This window comes from Cherax quadricarinatus, chromosome 1 (assembly GCF_038502225.1).
Source record: "Cherax quadricarinatus isolate ZL_2023a chromosome 1, ASM3850222v1, whole genome shotgun sequence".
Taxonomy (NCBI): domain Eukaryota; kingdom Metazoa; phylum Arthropoda; class Malacostraca; order Decapoda; family Parastacidae; genus Cherax; species Cherax quadricarinatus.
Window position 1 is genome coordinate 90,016,834 of NC_091292.1, and position 12,556 is coordinate 90,029,389.

Genomic DNA, 12,556 nt, shown 5'->3' on the forward strand with positions numbered 1-12,556 from the left:
TTTTTCTTACGAAATGACAGAGAATCTTTTCCTGATGTTAATGACACCAAAAGTACGAAATTTGATGGAAAACTTACGGAATTATGCTCTCGCGAATTTAGTGATCTCAGCAATGTTTACGCATCGGTGATGTCACCCACTTTGAGCCCTATTTTCAGTCCATTCCATTGTTCCAGTCGACCAAACTCACAGCTATTTCTTTAGAACTCCATTTGTTCCGTCGATTGAGTACAAGAAACTGCTCATTTACCAATTTCAACTACCTAATAACGTGGTCAGAAATTTACAATTTGGCCAATTTCACGCAAATTAAAAGAGGTGCCAATTTCAAAACAGGGTCCAGAATGAACAATGCAGACATTCCTGGCACTAAAATAACATTTTCTCTGTTTATCAGTCACCCCTCCAGGCCCCTCTTTATATTACTCTTGCTTTCTATTTTGAATTGTTATTCACACAAAAAATAGAAGATTTACTGTTATGCAGACTACAGCATTATTGTAATAATTGTATAAATAATGTCAACCCATTTGTGACTGCATATTAGAATGGCTAATTGGTCACTTATTGGACAATGATGTCATTTGTTCACTCTTGAACATCGGCAAAAATCGAACATTTCCGCTAATTTGAGCTCAATTTCGAGGTCCTTTTCATCATGAAACCAATCAAAATCATCTCTATTTCTGTAATATGTCTTCCATTCTATCAAATGAGACCAAGAAAACAAAAATACAACCATAAATACTGTACGAAAATACACCTCAAAGTCGGCGTTTTAATCCAAAATCATTGCTGGAGGTTTTTTTTCTCATTATGCACTGCATGCTGCAGGCTTTTTTTTAATACTGCGCACACTGACTACACAGACCCATTCTCTCACATGTAGGCCTACCAGCTTCCTCCCGCTTGATTTGAAGCCACTAGAATTTTGGAGTATAAATACGTACGTCAAAAACACTGGCTCGTAAGACATATATACGACTGAAACAGTCAAAGTGTTAAGGACGTGTGCAAAGTGGAATGAGTTCCAAAGATTTGTGGAGAAATATCACTTTAACAAAACTGCTGAAAGCCATGTCTGCAACGTGTTCAATGACAATGCCTTGTCTCATTTTAGGCAAATAAGAGACGCCAGAAACAGACCTCTTTGGACAGATTTTTTTGTGCGACAGGGGTCCAGTGCCAGTAAAAGACAAAGAAAGGAAGTAATCCTGGATAGGGACTTGATACCTGAAGTATTTATGGAGGGGGATTCCCCTTCCAACCAATAACCTCTCCTCCTCCTCCTCCCCTCCTTGCCATCTTCCATATGCTAACAAAAGTCTTCAATAAAGGTAAAAGTGATTTAAATGTTCATTTATCCATGTCATTAGTGCTTTATATTTATTTCTCATTGTTTTCTGTATGTAAAACTATAGTTATTCTCTATAAAATGTATTTTTTGTTAATATTTTTGGGTTTCTTATGGGAAATATTGCTTCAGTTTTCGTCAAATTCAGTTTTCGTCAGACTTTCTGGAGCGAATTAATGACGAAAACCAAGGTTACACTGTAATAATAATAATAATAATAATAAATAATAACACTCTGGATTGCTTTAAATGTCAGCTACCAAACCTATATGAAATACTTAATACATTTAAAGCACTCTAGACTGATTATTTGTTATTATTCTCATTATTATAAATTAGGTTGGAGGGAGGGGGTAAAGGAGGTTTTGTGTGCGAGGGGCTTGGACTTCCAGCAGGCATGCGTGAGCGTGTTTGATAGGAGTAAATGGAGACAAATGGTTTTTAATACTTGACGTGCTGTTGGAGTGTGAGCAAAGTAACATTTATGAAGGGGTTCAGGGAAACCGGCAGGCCGGACTTGAGTCCTGGAGATGGGAAGTACAGTGCCTGCACTCTGAAGGAGGGGTGTTAATGTTGCAGTTTAAAAACTGTAATGTAAATCGCCCTTCTGGCAAGACAGTGATGGAGTGAATGATGGTGAAAGTTTTTCTTTTTCGGGCCACCCTGCCTTGGTGGGAATCGGCCAGTGTGATAATAAAAAAAAATATAAATTATTATTATAAATTATTATAATAATAATAAACGCTATTTTTGCATTTTTCTTATGACACGAGTGATCTAGGAGTGTAAACACCATTTTCTTTCGTTACAGACCAGAGGTACAGACAAGAAACGTATCTATCTTATGATCTTATTCCAGAGCAGCAGCTAACAGCTAACAGATGACTAAGGAGATATTGAATACTACTGTTCACCTCTCCCTCTCTCATTTAGCTCCTTCCATTTCGTAATGATGTTATATGATGATGTCTCTCTCGTAAGCTCTAACCAAGAATGACACTGCACTGTGATTGCTATTGCTATGACAATGTTTTTATCATTACCATTACTGCTGCTTTCTTCATTTCCTAATATTTTATTAAAACATTGAGTTTTTTTAACACACCAGCCTGTTTAACAAATTCTTCTAGTTGCTTGTACGCAACCTTCATGTTATATTTTAAACTTTAAATTATTATATAAAATGAAAACTGACACAAATTAGACCAGACCAGTGATAATAATGATTATTTACCAGTGAAGCATCAATTTATATGGCAATCCATTTGGTCTGGTAGTGTCCTGATTGCTATCCCCAAGGAACATTGTATATCATGGGGCTCAACACTAGCAACAGTGATAGTGAGGACGAAAGCGCTTCCACTGGCAACAGTAGTTAGCAAAGGGCAATGCCAGCGCAGCATGCAGCAATGGCTGGTGGGTGAGGGAGGCTGGTGGTGCCAACACTAGCTCTGGCTGGGAGCCATGCCCCACACAAACCACACCCCTATGAACCCAGGCTGCATCCACCACCCAGACACAGCCACCGCTATCACCACCACCACAATCAGCTGCAAATATCCAGCAACCACCACCAGACTACATCTAGGATTGGCAGGAGGATGCACAGTTTGTGCCCAATCCTCATCAACTTGACAATGCATACAGTGGAATTCAGCCCAACTGTATCATGAACTTGAATCCTTTGAACTTTATTTTGATGAACCCTGATGTAAATAGTATCAGGAAGGGAAACCAACAGGTGCTTTGAGTATACAATGGTAAACACACTGATCTCACAATGACCATGGCTGCACAAGTAGAAAGATACAACTGTGGCTGATATGTATGTCTTTTCCACACAAGAATAAGCACAATATTGCATCACTGGTCAACTGACTACCTTATATGTACCCCAACACTCAGTGGTCTCATCCCCAGCACCAGTTTTATCTTGCTTATAAGTATGCTACACTTCTCAGACATAACAAGGCCTAATAGAAGTGACATGTAATATAACAGAGGTTCAGTGAGTTTTTTTTATCCCTTCAGGAAGCTTGTTATCAATGAGTCTTTGATCCTGTTTAAAGGAAGACTGTTACTCAAGCAGTATATGCCAAGCAAGAGGAAATGCTTTCGTATCAATCTTTTTGTGTTGTGTAATTGTGATTTCATGCAGGTGAACATGACAGATGTGTGATACAGTGTGGAACATGTAAACAAATGCCTATGTTCAACACAGGCATTGGTACTGGTACTGTGCGGGTTATTTGTGTATTGTGTAGCATGCCAAATGTGATGCAGCACTGATTCACCAGTACAGAATGAAAGGCACAGGAAAAGTGAACAGACACACAAATGAACCTATTGTGAGACAAGCTACTGTCATGGATTACACCACCAATATGCAACATGTAGATTTGGACAAATGCAGCATGAACATTGGGTTTGCTGATTGTCTGCAAGAGTTACAAGTGGTACAAGAAACTTTTCTTCCTTCTTGTGGAATGCATACAATATGAACTAGATCAAGACTGGCAAACAGAAAACTAATTCAGAAATACCAGGTCACAATACCTGCACAACAAATGTGCCACCATACTGATCACCAAATATCCTCTCAAGTGAAGTTCAGTGATCACTTCCTAACTATATTTCTGCTCCAAACAAGAAATGGATTCAAAAGAGATGTTATGCTGTGCACACACAACAAGTTGCCTAGCAAAGTGAAGGGGGACACTTTGTATGTAGGGAGTGTAAAATGCCACTGTGTATGAAGAGGTGTTTCAAGAACACCCACAGACTGCAAACAGTTCTCAGAACATGACCAGTGCCTGTATATATGTGCACAAATGTTAGAACAGTAATAACGTGAAGCATCTGGATGTGTGTTTACATTGCTGTGTAAAAAATTTTGTAAACAATATACAGTGGAACTTCGGTTTTCGTTTGCCCTGGTTTTTGTTGAATTCGGTTTTCGACGACTTTTTTCATCAAAATATTGTCCCAGTTTTTGTTCATCACCTCAGTTTTCATCTGCCGCACCGAACATGTCCGTCTGTGCGCGCCCACACAAAGCATCCCACACACGCAGTCTGAGTCAATCTGGCTTTGTTTCTCGTCAAGTGAACATTACCCTGAGCATTCATATGAAACATTTCGTAATAATCCATTGTTTTTGTGCTTGTTTATTGAGTGCGACTGCTAAATAAGCCACCATGGGGCCAAAGAAAGTACCGAGTGCCAGCCCTTTGATAAAGAAGGTGAGAAACACGATAGAATTCAATGGTGGTAGAGGGTGGTAGTGGTTATGATGGTGGTAGAGGGTGGTAGTGATTGTGGTAGAGGGTGGTAGTGATTGTGGTAGAAGGTGGTAGTGATGGTGGCAGAGATAACCTCTCCTCCCTCTCCCCTCCTTGCCGTCTTCCATATGCCAACAAAAGTCTTCAATAAAGATAAAGGTGATTTAAATGTTCATTTATCCATATCATTAGTGCTTTATATTTATTTCTCATTGTTTTCTGTATGTAAAACTATAGTTATTCTCTATAAATGAATTTTTTGTTAATATTTTTGGGTCTCTGGAACGGATTAATTGGATTGACATTATTTTTTTTTTTTTTATGGGAAATATTTCTTCAGTTTTAGTCAAATTCGGTTTTCGTCAGACTCTCTGGAACGAATTAAAGACGAAAACCGAGGTTCCACTGTATTTATGACACTGTTTTTATTTATTTATTTATTTAATAATTTGAACATACATACAGAGGTACAAAAAAATACAGGTAACAGCAGCATGCCAAAGCCACTTGTATGCATAGCATTACGGGCTGGCTTAAAATTAACTTAAGATTAACTAAGCAATGATGTAATCAGTGATAAAACAAACTCTTCTGCACAACCAATTACAGTTGGTGTCCCACAGGGAAGTGTCCTTGGCCCTCTTCTCTTTCTCCTATACATAAATGACCTTCCAAATGCTTCGCAATTACTCAAACCCACACTATTTGCAGATGACACTACATACGTCTTCTCCCACCCGAGCCCAGTCACGCTAGCCAATACTGTAAATACCGAATTACAGAAAATATCTACCTGGATGAGGACTAACAAACTTACACTAAACATTGACAAAACCTACTTCATTCAGTTTGGTAACAGAGCTACAGATGTCCCTCTTAACATAATGATAAATGGATCACCTATCACAAAACTAACAGAGGGAAAATTCTTAGGAATCCACCTTGATAATAGACTCAAATTTCATACACATATACATCAAATTTCTAAGAAAATTTCCAAGACTGTAGGCATACTATCGAAGATACGGTACTATGTTCCACAGTCAGCCCTCCTGGCCCTATATCACTCTCTTATTTACCCCTATCTCACCTATGGAATTTGTGCATGGGGCTCAACAACAATTAACCATCTCAGACCACTAATTACCCAACAAAAGGCTGCAGTTAGAATGATAACAAATTCTCACTACAGGCAGCACACTCCACCAATATTCAATACACTAAACCTACTCACCATACAAAACATCCATACTTATTACTGCACCTATTACATACATAGAACACTTAACTCTGATATTAACCCTCCCCTCAAACATCTCCTTGCCAACCTCAACAGAACACATTACCATAACACAAGGCACAGATCACTCTTTGATGTTCCTCGTGTCCATCTCACACTATGCAAAAACTCAATGCACATAAAAGGCCCTAAAATCTGGAATTCATTACCTGTAAATATAAAAGAAACACAACCTGTTTATAAATTCAAGTCTCTTCTCAAAGATTACTTACTCACCCAAAACCAAATAAATACTGAATAACTGAACATTATAAATTGTATATCTTAAATGTTTCTCACAATTATATCACATAAATGTTAAACCTAAAACCCAATCTAACTTTATTATTTTTTAAATACACTACCTAACTGAATGCAACCATATGACCTGTCTTTGTAATACTCACTTGTGCTTTATAGTTATCTGTTTACATTAATGTTTTATCACTGATTTCATCATTGCTTAGTAGCAGCGCTGTATAGTCCTTGTGGCTTAGCGCTTCTTTTTGATTATAATAATAATAATAATCATTGCTTAGTTAATCTTAAGTTAATTTTAAGCCAGCCCGTAATGCTATGCATAGTATAAGTGGCTTTGGCATACTGCTCTTATCTGTATTTTTTTTGTACCTCTGTATGTGTGCACAAATTGGAAATAAATAAATAAATAAATAAATAAATTATTGTAAACAGATAACAATAAAGCACAAATGAGTATTACAAAGACAGGTTATATGGTTGCATGCATTGCTGTACATTCAGTAGAAAGGAGTATTCTGTTAGGTAGTGTATTTAAAAAATAACAAAGTTAGATTGGGTCTTAGGTTTAACATTTATGTGATATAATTTCGAGAAACATTTAAGATATACAATTTATAAGGTTCAGTTATTCAGTATTTATTTGGTTTTGGGTGAGTAAGTGATCTTTGAGAAAGAGACTTGAATTTATAAACAGGTAGTGTTTCTTTTATATTTACAGGTAATGAATTCCAGATTTTAGGGCCTTTTATGTACATTGAGTTTTTGCATAGCGTGAGATGGACACGAGGAACATCAAAGAGTGATCTGTGCCTTGTGTTATCGTCATGTGTTCTGTTGAGGTTGGCAAGGAGATGTTTGAGGGGAGGGTTAATATCAGAGTTAAGTGTTCTATGTATGTAATAGGTGCAGTAATAAGTATGGATGTTTTGTATGGTGAGTAGGTTTAGTGTTTTGAATATTGGTGGAGTGTGCTGCCTGTAGTGGGAATTTGTTATCATTCTGACTGCAGCCTTTTGTTGGGTAATTAGTGGTCTGAGATGGTTAATTGTTGTTGAGCACCATGCACAAATTTCATAGGTGAGATAGGGGTAAATAAGAGAGTGATATAGGGCCAGGAGGGCTGACTGTGGAACATAGTACCGTATCTTCGATAGTATGCCTACGGTCTTGGAAATTTTCTTAGAAATTTGTTGTATATGTGTATGAAATTTGAGTCTATTATCAAGGTGGATTCCTAAGAATTTTCCCTCTGTTAGCTTTGTGATAGGTGATCCGTTTATCATTATGTTAAGAGGGACATCTGTAGCTCTGTTACCAAACTGAATGAAGTAGGTTTTGTCAATATTTAGTGTAAGTTTGTTAGTCCTCATCCAGGTAGATATTTTCTGTAATTCGGTATTTACAGTATTGGCTAGCGCGACTGGGCTCAGGTGAGAGAAGACGTATGTAGTGTCATCTGCAAGAAGTGTGGGTTTGAGTAATTGCGAAGCATTTGGTAGGTCATTTATGTATAGGAGAAAGAGAAGAGGGCCAAGGACACTTCGCTGTGGGACACCAACTGTAATTGGTTGTGCGGAAGAGTTTGCCCCATTTGCGTACACTGTGTACAGTGTTGAATATACGTAATGGGTAACAATACATACATTATGCATGATTTGGGTCTTATGGGCCACAACAGTTACTGGAAAATTTAAAAAATTTTAAAACCCCAGAAATGTAAAAAAAAAAAAAAAAAAAGTCATACAGAGCTCACAGCAGTCACTGATTTGGCCATCAGTGGGTCAACAACCTTCAACTTGACACCTTCACATCTTAGTAACCACTGATGAGAATTTTTTTACCTTGTTACAACCACCAAAATATGCTCTTTTTGGTTTTTTTTTTTTTTTTTTAATTGTGATACTGTCAGCACTTTTAATTTTTTGGGGCTGTGATAGTGAAGTGGTTAACACAAATAAGTATTAATGTAGTACTGTATATAATGTATTAGGGACAACACAGAAAATGACATTTAAGGTACCTTTTGCCCATACCTCAAAACATTTGTAAGAAAGTACCACTTAATTTAAAATATTACTACCTATTCAGCTTCTTTATACAGCTCACCCTATCTCTAACTTTAATTCATTATGTCTGAATTTTAGCTGCTCCAAGCTCAAAAATGGACTACTCATACACACTTCCTAAATGAGAATACCCAACAGTACATAAAATGCTTACTTTTAATTACAAAAGGATATAGTACATTATGAATAATAAGTTTTGTAACACTAATGCAGATATTTAGAAAAGGATGCTCTATGAATGGTAAGTTTTGCAACACTACTTCAGACTTTTAAAAAATCTCACTAACTTTAACTATGGGAATTCGAAGGTAATTCTCCATTAGAGAATTAAATGCAGAGTTGGTAGACCACACAATTGATCCTGATGATGTATCAGTAATTATAAGCACCTGGTGCTTGAACCGAACATCTGCTTGTTCACGATAATCTGCTTCTTTTATCCAAAGCCCTGTAAAAATGGGATTTTTTAATTATAAAATACAATACTGTATTATTTATCAAACTAATGGAACTTCCATTTGAGGTAAATTTTTAGCAAGAATATAATACAGGTCCGCCATCAGAAATCCGGCAGTCAGTTATTTGGTTCCTTCAGTTATTCGGCACTAATTTTGGCTAGCATAATTTCAAATTTCCAGGGTCGCCACACCAACCTGCTGGTACTGTTTGGTGGCGCTACTTGCTGCATAAGTCATTCTAATATCTTTTTCTCCATTTATTGTTATAACTAGCTTACTTTTAGCCCTAGCCATGGTTCCAATGAATAAAAGAAATGCTTTTCATTGTGTAAAGCACCTACACAGTACATTGTCCATTAAAGATAAGGTGGCTTTGAAGCCACTCTCGGTTGCTATGAGCTCAGTCTCGTGATGCAGGAGAATATGCTTTATTATTACGCTAATATCAACCCTACAGCTTATTGCCTATCACAGTTGATCTAATATGACATAATAAACAATATAAAAAACATAAAACATGTTAAATACTCCAGAATGAATAATATTTGGCATAATACCGAGCAGTTCGACGGAGGTATGAAGAGGATACAAGATACAAGTACCATTCTCCTATCTCTGTCTTGGGGCTTATATGTATTAGAGAAAATGGAGTGTAGCACAGGGCTGTGATATACACTCGTACTGCACCATAAACCTGAAACAAAAAAGCTATTTTCTGTATATAGATTACCACACATAGCAGCATATGTGTAAAGAACCTAGGATAACCCAAAAAAGTCAGACAACATGGCTTTTTTCTAGTACCTGGCTTGGGTTAGCCATATATGATTTTTGGTAAATATTAGATTCCCAGCCAGGGTAGAAACACTGGGAGTTTCTTTACACCTGTTGTCTATGTTCACCCATCAGTAAATGGGTACCTGGGTGTTAGTCGACTGGTGTGGGTGTTATCCTGGGACACTGACCTAAATTACTTGAAATACTCTGCATAACAAGCAGCTTTCTATATAGTAGTATGTCACTGATGTCAGCTATGTCTGTACCTCATTTGCATGTACGTGTAGTAAATTATTATTATTATTATTATTATTGTTATTTTCTCATTTGTTTGTTGGGTTATCTTATTGAAACTTGGGCAATGTATGATGGAAAGATACTTCTTAATGTACACCAAAAATGAAAGAAATCAGACCATAAATAGCGGGGTTCACTTCTCAGCCATTAGCGGCCGCTTAGCGGTATATTTTTGTATGGTTTTTATGGTTATATTCTCGTTTTTTCAGTCTCATTTGATAGAATGGAAGATATATTACATAAATAGATATGATTTTGATTGCTTTCATGACGAAAAGTACCTTGAAATTGCACTCACAGTAGCAGAAAAGTTCTATTCTTTAGCGATGCTCAAGTAAACAAATGACGTCACCGTCCAGTACCTGTCCACCTGCCAGTCCAAATTCCAATGTGCAGTCAAGAATGGGTTGACGTTATTTATACAATAACAATAATGCAATAGCCTGTATAACATTAAATCTTCTATTTTTTTTTTGTGTGTGTGAATAAAAATTCCAAATGGTAAGCAAGAGTAATATAAGAGGGGCCTGGAGCCATGACTAATGAACAGAGAAAATGTTGTTTTAGTGCGAGGAATGTCTGCATTGTCTATTCTGAACCCTATTTTGAAATTGGCATCTGTGAAATTAGCCAAATTGCCAGTTTCTGACCTCTTTATTGAGTAGTTGAAATAGGTGAATGGGCAGTTTCTTGTACTCAGTCGACAGACTAGAAGTAAGTTTATTAAGGTACTATACACAAATACAGTTTCATAGAGTATCATACATAGCAGCATATGTACAGAGAACCTAGGATAACCCAAAAAAGTCAGACAAAGTGACTTATTTCCAGTACCTGGCTTGGGCTTGCCATGATTTTTGGTAAATTTTTTTTTTCTCAGTTATTTGTTGGGCTATCTCATTGAAACTTGGGCAATGTATGATGGAAAGATGCTTCTTAACATACACCAAAAATAAAAAAGATGGACGATAAATAAGGGAGTTCACTTCTCAGCCATTAGCCGCCTCTTTGTGGTATATTTTCGTGTGGTTTTTAATGGTTGCATTCTCATTTTTTGGTCTCATTTGATAGAATGGAACATATATTACAGAAATAGACATGATTTTGATTGCTTTCATGATGAAAAATACCTTGAAATTGAGCTCAAAGTAGCGGAAATATTCGATTTTTGCCGATGTTCAATGAACTTTGTGTAAGTCAAGTAGGTTAATTTTATTAAGTGTATTCTAACCTAACCACTCTGTAATCTGGCAAACTCAGTAATCCGGCACATTACAGGTCCCAATGATGCCGGATTTGTGATGGAGGACCTGTAATACAGCATTTATATTCACTAAAAGCACAAAACTTAAAAGCTCATTCAGCACTGTTCAGGGTTCAGCTGGATGAACAGTACTTTACAAAGTAAAAAGGGAAGGGAAGTTAAAATAACAGAAGATTAGTTATGTTGGACAATATAGTATATACATATAATGAATATGTACATACAAAAATTTTAGAAGAACACACTTCTTATAAGCATACATTGATGGTGAATTATGTAGACTTATCATTACAATAATTGTATACAATATTTTTTTATTAACACATCGGCCATTTCCCACCAAGGCAGGGCGACCCAAAAAAGAAGAAACACTTTCATCATCATTCACTCCATCACTGTCTTGCCAGAGGTATGCCTACACTACAGTTAAGAAACTGCAACATATCTCCACTCCTCCTTCAGAGTGCAGGCACTGTACTTCCTACCTCCAGGACTTAAATCCGGCTAACCTGTTTCCCTGAATCCCTTCATAAATGTTACTTTGCTCATACTCCAACAGCATGTCAGGTCATAGAAACCATTTGCCTCTACTCGCTCCTAACACGTTCATGCACACTTGCTGGAAGTCTAACCCCCCTTGCACACAAACCCTCCTTTATCCCCTCCCACCAACCTTTCCTAGGATAACACCTACAGATTTATACGACCTTCAAGTCATTCTATAGTGTTGGTACCACTATACTCTCATACATTTCCCTCTGCTTCCATGGCTAATGCTCTTTGTCTTCATGGACTCCTCAGTGCACCACTCACCTTTTTCTCCCCTCATCAATTCTATGATTCACCTCATCTTTCTCCTGACAAGTTCACTCCCAAATATCTGAATACATTCACTTCCTTCATACTCTCTCATTCCAATCTGATATCCAATCTTTCATTACCTAAATTTTTTGTTATCCTCATCACCTTGTTCTTTCCTATGTTCACTCTTAGTTTCCTTCTTTTACATATCCTTCCAAACTCATTCACCAACCTCTGCAGCTTCTCTTCAGAATCTCCCAAAAGCACAGTGTCATCAGCAAAAAGCAAATTGTGACAGCTCCCACTTTGTGTTAGATTCTTTATCTCTTAATCCCACACCTTTTGTCAACACCCTAGCATTCACTTCTCTTACAATTACATCTGTAAACATACTGAAAAACCATGATGACATCACGCATTACTGTCTAAGGCCTACTTTTACCTCTTCTCTCTCCTACATACTCAAACCTTGTAAAAACTTTTAACTGCTTTCAGTAGCCTACCACCTGTTCCATACACTTGCAACATTTGCCACATTGCTTCCCTATTGACCTTATCATATGCCTTTTCAAAATCCGTAAGTGCAATGAAAAAGTCTTTACCCTTATCTAAATACTGTTCACCTATATGCTTCACTGTAAACACTTTGTCTACACACCCTTCCTTAAATCTTTCAGCAATAATTCTACCATACACCATACCAGGTATACTCAACAGG

The 12,556-nt window shown here is 37.1% G+C and overlaps 1 protein-coding gene across 1 annotated transcript in view; it reads right to left on the reverse strand.

Annotated features, from left to right (window-relative positions):
• The window catches only part of LOC128689596 (transmembrane protein 231), an 86,252-nt gene that overhangs the window by 47,769 nt on the left and 25,927 nt on the right, over positions 1 to 12,556 (reverse strand). The window contains exon 2 of the mRNA XM_053777961.2: positions 8,529 to 8,689. Within this exon, the coding sequence (XP_053633936.1) occupies positions 8,529 to 8,689 (161 nt within the window). The remainder of the gene's footprint in view (positions 1 to 8,528; positions 8,690 to 12,556) is intronic.